General features: G+C 58.3%; 1 protein-coding gene across 2 annotated transcripts; it reads left to right on the forward strand.

Moving 5' to 3' along the window:
• Positions 1–739: 739 nt before the first annotated feature.
• On the forward strand, positions 740–13,682 carry LOC140906258 (riboflavin transporter 2). 2 transcript variants are annotated; one of them, XM_073329877.2, is made up of 4 exons: positions 740–855; positions 6,739–7,554; positions 8,413–8,536; positions 8,757–13,682. In XM_073329877.2, the coding sequence occupies exons 1-4, from the start codon at positions 743–745 to the stop codon at positions 8,967–8,969; spliced, it is 1,266 nt and encodes a 421-aa protein (XP_073185978.1). In that variant the 5' UTR covers positions 740–742; the 3' UTR covers positions 8,970–13,682. The 2 variants fall into 2 exon arrangements, with proteins under 2 accessions (XP_073185978.1, XP_073185977.1); XM_073329876.2 differs by having other exon boundaries at positions 742–855; positions 6,739–7,746.
• Positions 13,683–19,084: the final 5,402 nt, after the last annotated feature.

Consider the following 19,084-nt stretch of genomic DNA (forward strand, 5'->3'; position numbering starts at 1 on the left):
CTGGGGGGTGGGGGCTGTGCACTGAATGAGGCAGGGCTCCGGGGGGTGGGGGCTGTGCACTGAATGAGGCAGGGCTCCGGGGGGTGGGGGCTGTGCACTGAATGAGGCAGGGCTCCGGGGGGTGGGGGCTGTGCACTGAATGAGGCAGGGCTCCGGGGGGTGGGGGGCGGGGCTGTGCACTGGCATTACAGCCAGTATCACAGGACGTCTGCCCCAGGGGGCCAAGGTCAGATACGGGCAGCTTCATTCTGCTCTTGCCCAGCTTGCAGCCCTGGCACCAGTCCTTCCACACTGCGTGAGGTGGATTCTGGCTCCGCCTGGGAGCCCCAGCCACGGCCCAGGCCCCCGCTGCATTCGGTGCTGCACAGCCCCAGAATAAAGAGCCCACCCCTGCCCCACAGAGCTTCTGATCTAAGTCCAGGAGGAGAGACACCAGCCAGACACAGGCAGACCCATAGGAGAGTCACATGCACTGCGCCCAGTTAATTTCACCCGAGGCAGGTTCACCAGCTGGGCCAGGTGCCTCTGCGGCCCCCTCCATCTCCCGCCGAGCGAAGTGGCTTCATGCCATCCCCCGGCTGGGCTCCGTCCCTCCTCACCCCTGCTGCGGCTGGGCCCCAGAGCCATAAACCCCCCGGGCCAGGCGGTTACACGGGCCAGGGCAGCCCGCGCTCCCCTGCCCACCTCCAGGGCAGCATCCCGGCCCAACAGAGGGCCAATCTCTGCCACTGCCCCGGGCAGCATGTTACGTAGGCAGAGCAGCCAGGAAAGGCTAAGGCAGCAGGGCGGGGCCCCGAGCCTTCCACTTCCAGCTCAGAGCAGTCAGCGGGCGGGAGGACAGGCCAGCTCTGCGAGGTAGGAGAGGGCAGGAAAGCAGCCGGGGAGGGGACCTGCGGGCAGCCGGGCCAGGCTGCCAAGGGACAGGGCGGGGATGCAAGAGGAGAGAGGGGAGATGGGGGAGCTTTTCGGGAATGTGTAACAGGCGGCGTCTGCCTGTGCACATACGTGTGTGTGTGTGAGAGAGAGAGAGAGATGCCTGTCGGGTGACATGGTGGGTGTGTGATGACACCTCTCTGGTGACATGGTGGGTGTATGGGCATGTGTGTATGTGTGTGATGATGCCTGTCGGGTGACATGGCCGGTGGTGTGCATGCGTGTGTGTGTGTATGTGTGAGATGATGCGTGTTGGGTGACATGGTGTATACGTGTGTGTGTGTGAGAGAGAGAGAGAGATGATGCCTGTCGAGTGACGTGTGTGTGTGATCACACCTGTCAAGTGATTTGCTGTGGGTGTGCATGTGCATGTGTGTGTGTGTGATGACACCAGTCAAGTGACATGCTGTGTCTGTGAGCATGTGTGTGTGTGTCTGTGTGATGATGCCTGTTGACTGACATGGGGGGGTTGTGTGTGTGTGTGCGAGAGAGAGAGATATGATGCTTGTTGAGTGACATGGGGTGGGGTGTGTGTGTGATGATGCCTGTTGGGTGACATGGTGTGTGTGTGTGTGTGTGTGTGTGTGTGTGTGATGACGCCTGTTGGGTGACATGGTGTGTGTGTGTGTGTGTGTGATGATGCCTGTCGGGTGACATGGGGTGTGTGTGTGTGTGTGTGTGTGTGTGATGACGCCTGTCGGGTGACATGGGGTGTGTGTGTGTGTGTGTGTGTGATGACGCCTGTCAGGTGACATGGGGGGTGTGTGTGTGTGTGTGTGTGTGATGACGCCTGTCGGGTGACATGGTGTGTGTGTGTGTGCGTAGGTGGATGGGTGTGCGGTGACACCTGTCGGGTGACATGGGGTGTGTGTGTGTGCGTAGGTGGATGGGTGTGCGGTGACACCTGTCGGGTGACATGGGGTGTGTGTGTGTGCGTAGGTGGATGGGTGTGCGGTGACACCTGTCGGGTGACATGGGGTGTGTGTGTGTGCGTAGGTGGATGGGTGTGCGGTGACGCCTGTCGGGTGACCCAGGGGGTGTGCGGTGGTGCCTGCCAGAGGACCGGCATTGCAGCCATTTGTCCCGTGGGCAGAGCCCCAGCTCGCAGCGGGACACCAGCCCTGGGTGGGGACCCGTGTGAGTGCACAGGGTACAAGGTGCCCAGGGGTGACGGTGCAGAGCCCTCTCCCACGGGGACCCCAGCCAGAATCCCCTCGTGCTCACGCTCACGTTCACGCTGCCGGCGCCGCACACGCACCTGGGGGAACGGACACTGGGGCTGACTAGCTGGACACGTCCCAGTGGGGATTCATCCCCCAGGGGAAGGGGAGACCCGCATTGCTTGGGGCCTAACGTGACCCCAGAGACCAGGCTGCAGCAGGAAGCCTGCCCTGCCCCTGGAGGAGGAACAGATGAGCCCCCACGGGGCCTTTCCTGCCTCTGAGCTCTGGGGCTGCAGCTCATTTACCCACCAGGGGCTTTTCCCAGCAGGGATTTAGCTCCATCCCCCAGGCCGGGGGAGCTGAGTGACAGTATCTGACAAGACAGGAACGGACTGCTGGCCCCATGCATTGCCCCAGATGGTCCAGGTGCTGGACTCTGCCTCGGGTCAGTCAGATCCTGGGGCCCAGCCCTCCCCCTGCCCCCCCCCAGGGGCCCAGCTGTGTCTGTTGTGTGCTGGATGCAGACTGAGCAGCCAGAGAACGGGGGGTGCACAGTGAGGAGGGGAGGTCTTGCCCCCCCTTGGGTCACATCCCAGGCTCGCTCAGTGTTGGGGGGGACTGCAGGGGTGGAGGGGAGCAGGCAGAAGCTGGCAGTCATGTGCTGCCTGGGGGAGGGCTTCCCACACGCACCCTGGCTCCCCCCACGGGGAGAAGGGCTCAAGACACCCCCCACTCCTGGGCCAGGCCCCCCTTGTGCAAGGTGCTGCAGAAACACAGATCAAAGCTGCCAGCCTGGGTGTAAGCTGGACACAGAGCCCTGGGGCAGCCCAAGGAAAGGGCAGCACGAGTCGTCCCACAGGGCTCGGGGACGATGAGCAGCGTCGTAATGAAGGGTTAATTGAGCGCTACAGCGTCAAGGGGTCACTAGGCCGCTCCCCCCCACCACCAGACCTGCAGCCCCCGGGCCGTGCCAGGCGTCCCTGGAATCCTTTGCGACCCTTCCCAGAGCGCGGGAGCAGCTGGAAAAGGAGGGTTAATCTTGGCCGGTCCTGGCCGCTGGCTCTGCTCAGCCCCGTGAGAGGGTCGAGCCAAACGGGTGACCCCAATGGCCGGACCTTGGCCCAGGAATTCAATGCTGAGCGTAGCGACTCCCTGGGAGCTGCCTGCAGCCCCAGAGCAGGAGTTAAAGCCTAACCGAGCTGTGGTCACTTATTACAGGGCCGGGGGCGTGTGGGTGTCTCTGTGGGGGTGTGCACGCACGTGTGTCTGTGTGTGTGTGTGTGTCTGGGGGTGTGCACGCACATGTGTCTGTGTGTGTGTCTGTGTGTGTGTCCGTGTGCCTCTGGGGGTGTGCACGCATATGTGTGTGTGTGTGTGCGTGTGTGTGTGTGCGTGCCTCTGGGGGTGTGCACGCACGTGTATCTGTGTGTGTGTGTGCGTGTGCGTGCCTCTGGGGGTGTACACACAGTGTGTGTGTGTGTGTGCATCTGGGGGTATGCACGCACGTGTGTCTCTGTGTGTGTGTCTGCACACACATGTGTCTCTGTGTGTGTGTCTCTGGGGGTGTGCACGCACGTGTATCTGTGTGTGTGTGTGCGTGTGCGTGCCTCTGGGGGTGTACACACAGTGTGTGTGTGTGTGCATCTGGGGGTATGCACGCACGTGTGTCTCTGTGTGTGTGTCTGCACACACATGTGTCTCTGTGTGTGTGCCTCTGGGGGTGTGCACGCACGTGTGTCTGTGTGTGTGTGCACACACGTGTGTCTCTGTGTGTGTCTCTGGGGTGTGCACGCACGTGTGTCTCTGTGTGTGTGTGCACACACGTGTGTCTCTGTGTGTGTGCCTCTGGGGGTGTGCACACACGTGTGTCTCTGTGTGTGTGCCTCTGGGGGTGTGCACGCACGTGTGTCTCTATGTGTGTGTCTCTGAGGGTGTGCACACACGTGTGTCTCTGTGTGTGTGTGTGTCTGTGTGTGTGTGTGTCTCTGGGGGTGTGCACGCACATGTGTCTGTGTGTGTGTGTGTGTCTCTGGGGGTGTGCACGCACGTGTGTCTCTGTGTGTGTGTCTGCACACACGTGTGTCTCTGGGGGTGTGCACGCACATGTGTCTGTGTGTGTGTGTGCACACACGTTTGTCTCTGGGGGTGTGTACACACATGTGTGTGTCTCTGGGGGTGTGCACGCACGTGTGTGTGTGTGTGCGTGCCTATGGGGGTGTGCACGCACGTGTGAGTGTGTGTGTGTGTGTGCGCACGCACGTGTGTCTCTGGCAGTGTGCCTCTGGGGGTGTGCACGCACATGTGTCTGAGTGTGTGTGTGCATGCACGTGTGTCTCTCTGTGTGTGCCTCTGGGGGTGTGCACGCACGTGTGTGTGTGTGTGTGCACACACGTGTGTCTCTGGCAGTGTGCCTCTGGGGGTGTGCACGCACATGTGTCTGAGTGTGTGTGTGCATGCACGTGTGTCTCTCTGTGTGTGCCTCTGGGGGTGTGCACGCACGTGTGTGTGTGTGTGTGTGTGCGTGTGTGTGTGCGTGCCTCTGGGGGTGTACACGCACGTGTGTCTCTGTGTGTGTGCCTCTGGGGGTGTGCACGCACGTGTGTCTCTGTGTGTGTGTGTGTCTCTGGGGGTGTGCACGCACATGTGTCTCTGTGTGTGTGCCTCTGGGGGTGTGCACGCACGTGTGTCTGTGTGTGTGTGTCTCTGGGGGTGTGCACGAACGTGTGTCTCTGTGTGTGTGTGTCTCTGGGGGTGTGCACGCACGTGTGTCTCTGTGTGTGTGCCTCTGGGGGTGTGCGCACACATGTGTCTGTGTGTGTGTGTGCACACACGTGTGTCTCTGTGTGTGTGCCTCTGGGGGTGTGCACGCACGTGTGCTTGTGTGTGTGTGTGTGTGCGTGTGTGTGTGTGCCTCTGGGGGTGTGCACGCACGTGTGTCTGTGTGTGTGTGTGCACGCACGTGTGTCTCTGGCAGTGTGCCTCTGGGGGTGTGCACGCACATGTGTCTGAGTGTGTGTGTGCACGCACATGTGTGTGTGCGTGTGTGTGTGCGTGCCTCTGGGGGTGTGCACGCACATGTGTCTCTGTGTGTCTGTGGGGGTGTGTGCGCACGTGTGTGTGTGTGCCTCCACCCCCAGAGGCATGCACACACACACGCACACACACACAGAGACACACGTGTGTGCACACCCCCAGAGGCACACACACACGTGTGTGTGCACACCCCCACAGGTACACACACACAGACACACGCACGTGCACACCCCCAGAGGCATGCACACACACAGACACACAGACACATGTGCGTGCACACCCCCAGACACACACACACACACAGACACATGTGCGTGCACACCCCCCAGAGGCACACACAGAGAGACACACGTGCGTGCACACACACACTCAGACACATGTGCGTGCACACCCCCAGAGGCACACTGCCAGAGACACACGTGCGTGCACACACACACACAGACACACGTGCGTGCACACCCCCAGAGGCACAGACACAGAGACACACATGCGTGCGCACACACACACACACTCACACAGACACATGTGCGTGCACACCCCCAGAGGCACGCACACACACACACGTGCGTGCACACCCCCAGAGGCGCGCGCACACAGAGACACACACACACGTGCGTGCACACCCCCAGAGACACACACCCCCAGAGACACACACACATGTGCATGCACACCCCCCGAGACACACGTGTGTGCACACACACAGAGACACACGTGCGTGCACACCCCCAGAGACACACGTGTGTGCACACACACACACAGAGACACACATGCGTGCACACCCCCAGAGACACACACACACACACAGACACATGTGTGTGCACACCCCCAGAGACACACACACACACAGACCCACACACACAGAGACACACGTGCGTGCACACCCCCAGAGACACACACACACACAGAGAAACACATGTGTGCACACCCCCAGAGGCACACACACAGAGACACACGTGCGTGCACACCCCTGTGTGTGTGCCTGTGGGGGTGTGCACGCATGTGTGTCTCTGTGTGTGTGTGTGTCTCTGGGGGTGTGCACGCACGTGTGTCTCTGTGTGTGTGTGCCGCACATGCTGCGCATGTCCGTGCGTTGGGGTGTGCGTGCATCCCTGGGACTGGGCTTCCCAAGGCTGGTCCCATTGGGAAGCTCGCTGCTCCTTGCTGCCTTGGGGTTGTGGGGGGAGGTCGAGCATGGCACGCAGGCAGGAGGAGGTGGTGCTGGGGGTTACCCTGGCTTGGAGGGGCAGGGCGTGGTGCACAGATGGGAGGAGTTGATGGTGGGGGGTACCCCGGCTTTGGGGGCTGGCAGGGGGTTGCCCCAGCTTTGGGAGGGGGCAGGGGGTTATCTGGTGGTGCTGGGGGTTACCCTGTCTTGAGGGGCAGGGCGTGGTACACAGGTGCGAGGAGGTGATGGTGGGGGTTTACCCTGGCTTTGTGGGGGCAGCAGGGGGTTATCCGGCTTTGGGGTCACATCCAGGCTGCTGCGCTGGCTTTCCAGGGAGCCCCTGTCCTGGCCCTGTGCTGGGCCTGCAGCTGTGCCCCCACCCCGGGGCCCTGGCCGCATGCCCGCCGCTCTGATTTAATGCCTCCCTCTCTGTTTGGCTCTCAGGCCCAGCGTGCCGGCGGAAGCCATGGCACTGGTGGTGCACATCCTCGCCTGCCTCCTGGGCACGGGCTCGTGGGTGGCCATCAACGGCATGTGGGTGGAGCTGCCCCTCCTTGTGCCCCAGGTGCCGGAGGGCTGGTACCTGCCGTCCTACCTCACGGTGCTGATCCAGTTCGCCAACGTGGGGCCGCTCTTCGTCACTCTCATGCACCACCTCCAGCCCGGGCAGCTCAGCGAGGCCGGCATCCTCTACACCATCATCAGCCTCGGGGCGCTGGCCTGCGTCCTGCTGGCCTTCTTCTGGCAGGAGACCAGCGTGGTGGGGGGCGCAGCCCACAGCACCGCCCTCCTCATCCTTCTCTTCTTCCTCTCCCTGGTGGACTGTACCTCCTCCGTCACCTTCCTGCCCTTCATGTTGCGATTCCGGGCCCGGTACCTGACCACCTACTTTGTGGGCGAGGGGCTGAGCGGCCTGGTGCCCGGCCTGGTGGCCCTGGCCCAGGGGGTGGGGGTGGCCCGGTGTGTGAACGGCAGCCTGGCGGGGAACGCATCGGGCACGGGGCTGCGGACGGAGTACCAGCCGGCCAGGTTCTCCATTCGCTTCTTCTTCCTCTTCCTCGGCGGCATGATGGGCCTGTGTCTTGCCGCCTTCGTCCTGCTCAACCACCTCCCGGCCGCCCGGCAGGAGCGGGCCAAGGAGCGGTTCCGGGCCCAGGCCCGGGTGGAGGCAGGCTCGGGCCTGCAGGCCGTGGTGGAGGAGCAGCCCACGGTCAGCCCCAGCGAGAGCTGCTGGCTCAACAGCTACTTCGGCACCGGCAGGTACTCCTGGCCCCAGGTGGCCTACATCTTCCTGGTGCTGGCCTGGGTCAACGCGCTGACCAATGCGGTGCTGCCCGCAGTGCAGTCCTACTCCTGCCTGCCCTACGGCAACTCAGCCTACCACCTCTCGGCCACGCTGGCCGCCATGGCCAACCCACTCGCCTGCTTCATCGGCATGTTCCTGCCCAACAGGTGGGCGTCCCGGCGGCCACGCAGACGTGCTGCTCCCCCAGCTGGGGGGCGCCCCACACCCGGCCACCGGAGCTGCCCTCCCATGGCACCAGGAGCACGTGGCTTGGCACCGGGCTGGGCAGCTGCAGGAGCTGAGTTTAATGCCCCTGCTGCAGAGGGTGCCCGGATGGTCCAGGGTCACCAAGAGGGCTGAGGGGAGACTGGCACCACTCTGGGTGGGGGTTGGGGCAGGCTGGCGTCACTGGGGAGCTGGGACAGGCGGGTATCACGGGGGGGTCATGGCCTGGGGATAGGGTCTGGGGTCACTGCGAGTCAGGGCGTGGGGGTTGGGGTAGGCTGCCTGGGGGAGCTGGGGGAGCTGGAGCAGACAGCTATCATGGGGGGGCAGGACCTGGGGGTCTGGGGCAGGCTGGGGGAGCTGGGGCAGGCAGGTATCACGGGCGGGGGCAGGGCCTGGAGGTCTGGGGGACCTGGGGCAGGCAGGCATCACGGAGGGCAGGGGAGCAGGACCCGGGGGTCTGCGGGTAGGGGCTGGCATCACTGGGGGTCAGGGCCTGGGAGTTGGGGCAGGTGGGTATCATGGTGGGGCAGGGCCTGGGGTAGGGGCTGGGGTCACTGGGGCTAACTGACGCTTCTCCCTTCGCCCCCCGGTGCTTTGCCCCCCAGGTGTTTGCTGACGCTCGGCCTCCTGTCCGCGGCGGGCTCCGGGTTCGGCTGCTACCTCATGGCCATGGCGGTGCTGAGCCCATGCCCGCCCCTGCTGCACAGCCACGCCGGGGTGGTGCTCGTCGTAAGTCAGCGCAAGCCCCCGCTCCGGCCCTCTGCCCTTCGGCCAAGGGATCCCGACTCCGCCACGGGTCCCTGGCGTCGGCAGGCAGCTGCGCAGTCCCACTGCCCCCCGTCCCCCACCCCCAGGCCCGGGATGAGTAGCCTGCTTGGTGCCCCCATAGGGGCCGCGTTGGGAGGCCAGGGCTGGGCCTGCCTGACGTGCCGCGCTCTCCCCTGCCCAGGTGCTGTGCTGGGTTCTCTTCGTGGGCTCGCTGTCCTACGTGAAGCTGATGATCGGTGTGATCCTGCGGGACGAGGGGCACAGCGCCCTGGTGTGGTGCGGGGCCGTGGTGCAGCTGGGCTCCATGCTGGGGGCCCTCACCATGTTCCCGCTGGTCAGCGTCTACAGCCTCTTCCACTCCGGAGACCCCTGCAACACCCGCTGCCCCAGCTGAGCTCCGTGCGTCCAGCCTCAGCGCTCACTCGCGGGCCCAGACGGGGCTTCCCCGGGAACACTCCTCCTACTGGCACTGCACCACCGCCCTCTGCTGAATGAACTGCGCCATCCAGCATCATCAGCCCTATACTGCTATCAGCTACTGGTGATGCTCCATTAACCCCCTGGTAGATCAGGATTATGTCCATTTTACACATGGGGAAACTGAGGCACTGGGAGGTGAAGGGACTTGCCCAAGGTCACCCAGCAAGTCAGTGGCTGAGATGGGAATAGAACCCAGGAGTCCTGCCACCCGCTGCTGTGCAAGATGACAGGAGCAGCCCAGTGTCTTCAGAGATCCCCATCACCTGGGTACCGGAACGTGTCACCGGGCTGCTCTTGGTCAGCTGCTGAGCTGCCTGGTAAAAGCTGCTCCAGGAAACAACTCCCACTTCCCCCGGGGGGTTTGAAACATCAGAGCCAGGATGGGCTGGGACCAACTGTGCTGCCCCAGAGCAGGTAAGGACTGGACCCTGCTCCCCAGCCCGCCGCCCTCCCTCAGCCTGTCCTGAAATGGACAGTGGGGCCTGGCCTCCCCGCTTAGACTAAAGGTCACCAGGTGTGAGGTGTATGAAACCCATTGGTCAGGGTGTTTGTCCCCTCTAGCTGCTGGGCCACAGAGGATAAGAGCCTACTACTGCTGCAGCAGCCCATGACCAGAGTGACTCCTCTAGCTCAGACAGCAGAATTCTGTGCTGTGAAACCGAAGGGCCCCAGTTCTAATCCTCCTGCCTACGTGTGCTCGAGCCATTCCCTGCTAGGCAGCCCACCCCCTGTGGGCAGCTAGCACCAAGCAGGGCAGCAGGTTGCTCTTAGTGTGGGTCGTAGGAAAGGCTGGGTGACCATGTTGGGGGGAAGGGGTGACCCCAACAACTCCCCAGTGAGGTGCATTGATTCCTGGGTAGAAGTTTGGCTCCCCTTCTGTGTCCAATCCAGCTGGCAGGTTCCCAAAGAAGCTCCCAGAGGCCATTGTTGTGGCTCGGGTGATTCAAAGGGGGAGCGTGATGGGTTCCCTGGGATGCTGCAAAGTGGTACTGTGGTACCACTAAGCTCTCTGGCTTACTCACTGGGGCTCCCTCTCACATGGTGAGGCTGTGGCAAGCTGCAAACCCCGCCAGGTCCTGAACTCACCCCGCCATCCACAGGCAGGGACATGTCCAGCTGAGTTACATGACTGCTTCTCCCAGCCACTTATGAGCTAACAGCAGAGAGACTCCAGCCAGTTGCCCCCAGAGCTGTACCATCCTGCCCTGATCACAAGCCTGACCAGTGTAAGTTTATAACCCAGCCCGCCCGCTCCTTCAACGTGGCGAGGACACGCACCAGTTTTTGGATACTAAGCAGAAGTTTCCCCAGCACTTCAAGCAAAATACACGGTTTTAGTTAAAATATAAAACACGTTTATTAACTCCAGAAAGATCGATTTTAAGTGGTTATAAGTGGCAGGCAGAAAAGGACAGAGATGGTTTCCAAAGAGAAGAAAATAAGTGCCCAGTCTAAATTCTATAAACTAAAGAGCATTGGAAAGAAGCATGTCCTCACCCCACTGCCGGTTACAGTCCTTAACGCTCAGACGTCCCTCCTGACGTCTGAACCAGTACCCTCCGATGAGCTTCATCTTCTCGGCATCCCAGTTGTTTCCAGTGTGGGGCGGGGGGCATGGGGGTGGACAAAGGCTCCTCATGCTGCAACTGTTCCTTATTTTGTACCTTTGGCCCATGTGCCTGGCAGAAGCCAGCCCTGCTGGGCCCCGAGTCACGGTGACCGATCAGTTCCCATTGTGTGGTGCTTGGGCAGTTGAGTCACACATTTGATTAATGGGTGGTCACTGGTCAACCCCGCCCGGGGCAGGGATCCTTTGCCGGTAACTAGGAACCTTACGGCTCGTTTTGGTAACACTCATACAGCACAATCGCATACCTGGGTACACACTAATGATACACCTATTGAAATAGAACAACTGGTTTCAGCAGCTCTTGACTTTTCCTATGATACCTTACATGGGTGCTTTGTCTGGACTATCACAGCCATGTAGGAATGATGACTAGGGGGGTTCAGTGTCCTTCTGAGGTACAGTGTGTCACAGGAAGGGAGGGCAGCTGGTGCAAAGGATTTTGGGGTGACGCTCCCTGAAGACACCCAGCCCCCCTTCCCCTTCAGGGATCTAAGGGCAGAAGCAAGTGGCCCAGGCATGGCCCGGCAGCAGGTGAGCAGGGTCCTGCAGGACGTCTCTCCCCTGCCTCGGCGCCCAGGGAGCAGGCGGCCCCCAGAGCCCAAGAACCCGTAAGCAGCAGCAGCCATGAGCTAAGAAGCAGAAATTCACAGCCTCACATTCCCTCTAAAGCACATCACACCATGCCCTAGCAGGACCCAGCGCCACCAGAGGAAAAAACAGATCTTAAGATGTTTACAGAAAACGTTGCTTGAAGCCTCCTGTCTGGCAAGGACCCACGTCTCACCAGCTGTGACTGTCAAATCCCCCCTTCTATTGTTCTGCCTTCACGGTCCCCACTTCTCCAGGGTTTCTCTGTAGGGTCTGGCTGGCTGGTTCCTTGCTTGGTTCTGTCTGTTGCGTGGCTAGTCTTGCAAGGTGTAAGTCAGCCAAGGTGGTGGGGTCTGAAGGGGCTAGGACTGGTGAGAAGTACTGTCTTGTACTTTAAAATGACGGGTGAAGGCCCAGCTACGCAGGACTCAAGTTTCGCTGTATGAACTGGGGTCCACAAGGAAGTGCTTTGGGACCAACTCCAGGACACGGCCCAAGAGCAGAGGTGCCAGACCTCGGCACCCAGCCCGTGACACCGGGCAGAAACTGGAGTCCCCGGATGACCTGATCCTGACTGGCCACCAGGGAAAGCTCCAGTCTCCTTGGGAGCGGGGAGCGTTGTGTGCTCAGCATGTGTGTTCTGTTGTGGTGACTGGTAATCAATAGAGGTTAGGGTTATTACTGTGTGAGGCTCTTTCTCTGGGAAAAGGCTCCACAAACCCACAGAAGAGAATGTCCTGAGCCCTAGGAACGGGGTAAGGGGGGGCGGTGCCTAAATGAAGCAGGTTATGCCTTGAGCCCACAGAACCGTAAAGGTGGGGTGCCCTAGAGTATGCGGGTAACAGGGACTTGCCCACATCCTCAGGGCACGGTCAGCACTTTCAGCCAGAGACAGGGGGGAGGGGGGATGACACATGAGGGGGGGGCCCCGCAGGGGGCCACGTGGCAGGGCCTCCAGGCGGTGCACGAGGGAAGAGGGGCTCAGCCGCTTGGAGGGGGTGGGAGACCCTAGAGAAACAGCAAAGCAGCCCCATCAATCTTCTCATAAGAACATAAGAACGGCCAAACTGGGTCAGACCAAAGGTCCATTCAGCCCAGTATCCTGTCTACCGACAGTGGCCAATTCCAGGTGCCCCAGAGGCAGTGAACCTAACAGGTAATGATCAAGTGATCTCTCTCCTGCGATCCATCTCCACCCTCTGACAAACAGAGGCTAGGGACACCATTCCTTACCCATCCTGGCTAATAGCCATTAATGGGCTTAACCTCCATGAATTTATCCAGTTCTCTTTTAAACCTGTTATAGTCCTAGCCTTCACAACCTCCTCAGGCAAGGAGTTCCACAGGTTGACTGTGCGCTGAGTGAAGAAGAACTTCCTTTTATTTGTTTTAAACCTGCTGCCCATTAATTTCATTTGGTGGCCCCTCGTTCTTGTGTTATGGGAACAAGTAAATGACTTTTCCTTATTCACTTTCTCCACACCACTCATGATTTTGTGGACCTCTATCATACCCCCCCTTCGTCTCCTCTTTTCCAAGCTGAAAAGTCCTGGCCTCTTTAATCTCTCCTCATATGGGACCCGTTCCAACCCTCTCATCATTTTAGTTGCCCTTTTCTGAACCTTTTCTAATGCCCGTATATCTTTTTTGAGATGAGGGGACCACATCTATACGCAGTATTCAAGATGTGGGCATACCATGGATTTATATAAGGGCAATAAGATATTCTCTATCTTATTCTCTGTCCCTTTTTTAATGATTCCTAACATCCCGTTTGCTTTTTTGACTGCGACTGCACACTGCGTGGAGAGCTTCAGAGAACTATCCACAATGTTCTTCAGAGAACTATCCACAATGACTCCAAGATCTTTCTCCTGATTAGTTGTAGCTAAATTAGCCCTCATCATATTGTATGTATAGTTGGGGTTATATTTTCCAATGGGCATTACTTTACATTTATCCACATTAAATTTCATTTGCCATTTTGTTGCCCAATCACTTAGTTTTGTGAGATCTTTTTGAAATTCTTCACAGTCATCTTTGGTCTTCACTATCTTGAGCAGTTTAGTATCATCTGCAAACCTTGCGACCTCACTGTTTACCCCTTTCTCCAGATCATTTATGAATAAGTTGAATAGGACTGGTCCTAGGACTGACCCTTGGGGAACACCACGAGTTACCCCACTCCATTCTGAAAATTTACCATTTATTCCTCCCTTTTGTTCCCTGTCTTTTAACCAGTTCTCAATCCATGAAAGGATCTTCCCTCCTATCCCATGACAACTTAATTTGTGTAAGAGCCTTTGGGGAGAACAGGACATAACAGGTCATTGCGGGGAGAGGGGGGAGTGTCACTATATGTGAAAGAAAATGTAGAATCAAATGAAATAAAAATCTTAAATGAATCCACATGTTCCATAGAATCTCTATGGATAGTAATTCCAGGCTCTACTAAGAATATAACAGTAGGGATCTATTATCGACCACCTGACCAGGACAGTGACAGTGATGATGAAATGCTAAGGGAGATTAGAGGGGCTATCAAAATAAAGAACTCAATAATAGTGGGGGATTTCAATTATCTCCATATGGACTGGGTACATGTCACCTCAGGATGAAATGCAGAGACAAAATGTCTCGATACTTTAAATGACTGCTTCTTGGAGCAGCTGGTACGGGAACCCACAAGGGGAGAGGCAACTCTCGATCTAGCCCCGAGTAGAGCACAGGATCTGGTCCAAGAGGTAACTATAACAGGACCGCTTGGAAATAGTGACCATAATATAACAACATTTAACATTCCTGTGGTGGGAAGAACACCTCAACAGCCCGACACTGTGGCCTTTAATTTCAGAAAGGGAACTACGCAAAAATGAGCAGGTTAGTTAAACAGAAATTAAAAGGTACAGTGACTGGGGTGAAATCCCTGCAAGCTGTAGGGACACTTTTCAAAGACACCATAATAGAGACTCAACTTAAATGAATACCCCAAATTAAAAAACAGAGTAAAAGAACTAGAAAAGAGCCACCGTGGCTTAACAACCATGTAAAAGAAGCAGTGAGAGATAAAAAGGCATCTTTTTGAAAATGGAAGTCAAATCCTAGTGAGGTAAATAGAAAGGAGCATAAACACTGCCAAATTAAATGTAAAAATGTAATAAGAAAAGCCAAATAGGAGTTTGAAGAACAGCTAGCCAAAAACTCAAAAGGTAACAACAAAATGTTTTTTAAGTACATCAGAAGCAGAAGCCTGCTAAACAACCAGTGGGGCCCCTAGAAGATCGAGATACAAAAGGAGCACTTAAAGACGATAAAGTCATCGCAGAAAACTAAATGAATTCTTTGCTTCAGTCTTGATTCTATGATTCTTCATGGCTGAGGATGTTAGGGAGATTCCCAAACCTGAGCCGTCTTTTGTAGGTGACAATTCTGAGGAATTGTCACAGATTGAAGTGTCACTAGACGATGTTTTGGAATTAATTGAGAAACTTAACAGTAACAAGTCACCAGGACCAGATGGCATTCACCCACGAGTTCTGAAAGAACTCAAATGTGAAATAGCAGAACTATTAACTATGGTTTGTAGCCTGTCCTTTAAATCAGCTTCTGTACCCAGTGACTGGAAGATAGTTAATGTAATGCCAATATTTAAGAAGGGCTCTAGGGGTGATCCCGGCAATTACAGACCGGTAAGTCTAACGTCAGTACCAGGCAAATTAGTTGAAACAACAGTAAAGAATAAAATTGTCAGACACATAGAAGAACATGAATTGTTGCACAAAAGTCAACATGGTTTCTGCAAAGGGAAATCATGTCTTACTAATCTATTAGAGTTCTTTGAGGAGGTCAACAAACATGTGGACAAGGGGGATCCAGTGGACACAGTGTACTTAGATTTCCAGAAAGCCTTTGACAAGGTCCCTCACCAAAGGCTCTTATCTCTAGCCATAAGCACGCCCCGTCCTGTGCACAGGCGATGGGCAGACCTGTACCAGGCAAGGGGGGAGAGTGACTAGATTGCAGCTTGGCTGGCTCAGGACTATCTCCCATCAGCCTGACCCACCTCCAACCCAGGCTGGCCCTGCAGTGCCGGGAGAGGGGTATCCTTGGCATGAGACCTTTGCCCCAAGGCTGGAATGGCTTGGGGCAGGGCCAATGGGACATGGAACCAGTCACCACAACAGGCCCCACAGCATTCCCGTCCTACGTTCCACCGGGCAGACCCAGCCCTGCCCTCCTGTGGGCCAGAGACTGTCCTGGCGTCCCCGGGCGATGCTCTGGAACTGCTCCCTACGAAGCGAGGCAGGACTCTGGGGAAGTCTCCTCTCTGGGAGCAGCCTGTCTGCAGGGCAAAAAGCTCACACAGCTTCCACCTTCTTGGGTCTGACCTCGGAGCATTCAGCATCCTCCACCCCTCCGTGCGCTTCCCACAGCGAGTCCGCCCAGGCGGGGTCCTGGGGAAGCCAGAGGGTCCTGCCCCCCAACACCACAGTCAGACGGGACTCTCAGCCAGCCAGTAAAACAGAGGTTTATTAAACGACAGGAACATGGTCTAACACAGAGCTTGTAGGTGCAGAGAACAGGACCCCTCAGCCGGGTCCATTTTGGGGGGCAGTGAGCCAGACAGCCACGTCTGCCCTTCACTCCATGTCCCCAGCCAGCCCCAAATTGACTCCCCCTCTAGCCCCTCCTCCTCTGGGCTTTGTCCCTTTCCTGGGCCAGGAGGGCACCTGAGTCCTTTGTTCTCCAACCCTTTAGCTCTCACCTTGCAGAGGGGAAGGGCCCAGGCCACCAGTTGCCAGGAGACAGCGTGTTGGCCATTTATGTACACTGGCCCTTTGCTCTGCAACAATTACACCCCCTCATCCCATCCGCTAGAGACTTTAGAAATGCCTAGGGGAAACTGAGGCACCCCTACAGTATTCAGAGGAAACATTAAGAACAGTCCCACTTCATCACAGAGACACACACACACACACACACCCACCAGGCACAGAGCCCCCAGAGGACTCCCCAAAACCCAGGGCATTGGCCAGTGCTCAGCTGACTGAGTGGGGCATACAGATAGCTCCTTTCCTGGGGTGAAATCATACCAGCCAGCACCTTTCTGCCCCTTTGCCATGGTGTGGAGGTCGCTGGCATGGGGGTTGGTGCAGCACAGGGCTGGGCTCCCAGCCGGTCTCTGCCTGGCCAGCGCAGTGCCAGGCCCTCTGGGGCAGGGCTGGATGAAAGCAACCCACCTGCTAGCATCACGCTGTGGCCAGGGCACCCTGAGAACCCGTGCTGGGGAGGCTCAGGGACGCCAACCCCAATTTCTCCCCTAGGTGGCAGCATCTCCAAGGGGACCATGAGCCTGAGCACTGGCAGGGAACCGACCCGCTGGAGAGCCCGGGACCCAGGAGTCCGGTGTCGCACCTGTCCAGCAGCCCCTGGGCTCTGTGGAGCCGCCGTGGCTCCTCTCCCCTTCCTAGCCCCACTAGACCGGCCTGGTTCCCCCACAGTGTCCTGGTGGGAGCAAAGGAGGGCGGGCGGGGGGCAGACGTATCTGTGGGGGGTGTCAGCCCATCCTGTGCCAAGGGCAGGGCCCCAGGGCCTGGGACAGGAGGGGGAGGTGACGGGCCGGCCCAGGGTGGGAGTTTCACAGGGGGAGAGCAGCCAGGCAGCGTTGTGGGGGCCACAGCTACGGTTCCACGGACACGCGGATGCCCAACATGGGGTTCCGTGGGGCTCAGTGTCAAAGGTGCTGTGTGCCTGCAATTTGTACTGGGCACTGCAGGTGCTCGGCACCGCCGGGGGGGAGGGTCAGGCCCACGGGGTCTCGGCACCGCCAGGGGGGAGGGTCAGGCACACGGGGTCTCGGCACCGCCGGGGCAGGAGGGTCAGGCCCACGGGGTTTCGACACCGCCGGGGGGGAGGGTCAGGCCCACGGGGTCTCGGCACCGCCGGGGGGGAGGGTCAGGCCCACGGGGTCTCGGCACCGCTGGGCGGGGGGGGGGGGGTGTGACGATGTGACTCAGCAGGGAGGGGGGAGTGTTGACCTGGGAATGTGCCCTGGGGATGGGAGACCTGAGAACCTGTCACCTGAGCCAGGAGGGGGAGGGGGAGGTGACACCTCTGCCCAGGAATGTGAAGACAGGCTGCAGGAGAGAGCCTGCTGGGGGGGTTTGGTTTCAGTTTGGGGCTGGGTGGAGGAACGCAGGGAACCCCAGGGCTGGGGTCTAAGCTCCCTGCTCCCCCAGAAGGACTTGACTGAGGGGTCCTGGTTGTACCCACAAGCTCTGTTTTGGACTGTGTTCCTGTTGTCCAATAAACCTTCTGTTTTACTGGCTGGCTGAGAGTCTCAGTGGATCCCAGGAAGAGGGGTGCAGGGCCTGGACTCCCCCACACTCCGTGACAGGGGGTCAGGCCCACGGGGTCTCAGCGCCGCTGGGGGGGGTCAGGCACCCAAAATCAGTACCCATTTTTGGAGCTGTGGCCTTGGTGAGCAGGCACACAAGAGGACCAGTCAGGAACCCAGGCCATACCTCCAGCCGGGACCCCCTCTCCAGCAGTGGGTGCCTGCTGCTTGCTGGATTCGCCTCCTCGCTGGAGACAGCAAAACCATCAGGACACGTAGGGCTGGCTGTGGGGCCCCTTCTGGCCATGGGGCTCCTTCTGCAGGGTTCTGCTTTGGCCTTTGAAATGGGCCAGCTGCCACCACACAGAATCACTGTAACAGAATCATTCCCTGGGGCTAGGGGGTGTGGGGGTCGCCACGGGGTCTCTGTCCTCAGCTTCCAGTCCAAGCCACCGGCCTGAATGTCTTAGACCAGCCATGGCCCCAGGGGATTCCAGCCAAGTGCAGCCTAGTCCCGGTCTGGGGGGTGCCCAGGCAAGCGGCTTCCCTCCTCAGCTTGGTGAGCAGACAGCGGGGCTGGTTCAGTGGGAATACGAGGGAACAGATTCCTCCGTCCCCGGGGCAATCACAGCCCCACACATAATGTAGGCACGGACTTGGGCACATAGATACCCAGATTCCCTGGCCAGACAAGACCAGTGTGACCATCCAGGCCAGAGACCCGCCCCCAGATCATTCCCAGAGTAGAGCTGTTAGAAACACAGCCAGGCTGGATTTTGAAATGGCCAATGATGGAGAATCCACCAGGACCCTTGGCAAGCTGGTCCAGTGGTGAATTACTCCCACTGCTAAAACTTCACTCCTTGTTTCCAGTCTGAATTTATCTCGCTTCAACTTCCAGCCATTGGATGGTGTTAGACCTTCCTAGACCTTCCTCTGCTAGACTGAAAAGTCCATTCTTACATTTCTGTTCCCACACAGGTACTTACAGACTGTGATCAAATCACCCATAACCCTCTCCTTGTTCAGCTAGATAGCTGGAGCTCCTGGAGTCTCAGATTTTCTAACCCTTTAATCATTCTCGTGGCTCTTCTCTGAACCCTCCCCAATTTACCAACATCCTTCTTGAATTGGGGGCCACCAGAACTGGGCCCAGGATCCCAGCAGCGCTCGCACTGAATGCAGAGGTAAAACCTCTCTGCTCCTCCCCGGGGTTGCCCTGTTTCTACACTGTAGGATCCCATTACCCCTCGTGCTCACAGCGTCACACTGTGTTCAGCTGATTATCCACCATCACCCCAAATCCTGCTCTGAGTCGCTGCTTCCCGGGACAGAGGCCCCCAGCATGGACTCACGCCTGCGTTCCTGGCCTCCAGCCTGAATTGCTGCAATTCATTCCCTGTGGGAACAAGGCCGCTTGCCCTGGCAGACCTCCAATTGCTGCAGAGGCCAGCCGCCTGTCTGCTCCGCAGCA

This window comes from Lepidochelys kempii, chromosome 2 (genome assembly GCF_965140285.1).
Source record: "Lepidochelys kempii isolate rLepKem1 chromosome 2, rLepKem1.hap1, whole genome shotgun sequence".
NCBI classification, from domain to species: Eukaryota; Metazoa; Chordata; order Testudines; family Cheloniidae; genus Lepidochelys; species Lepidochelys kempii.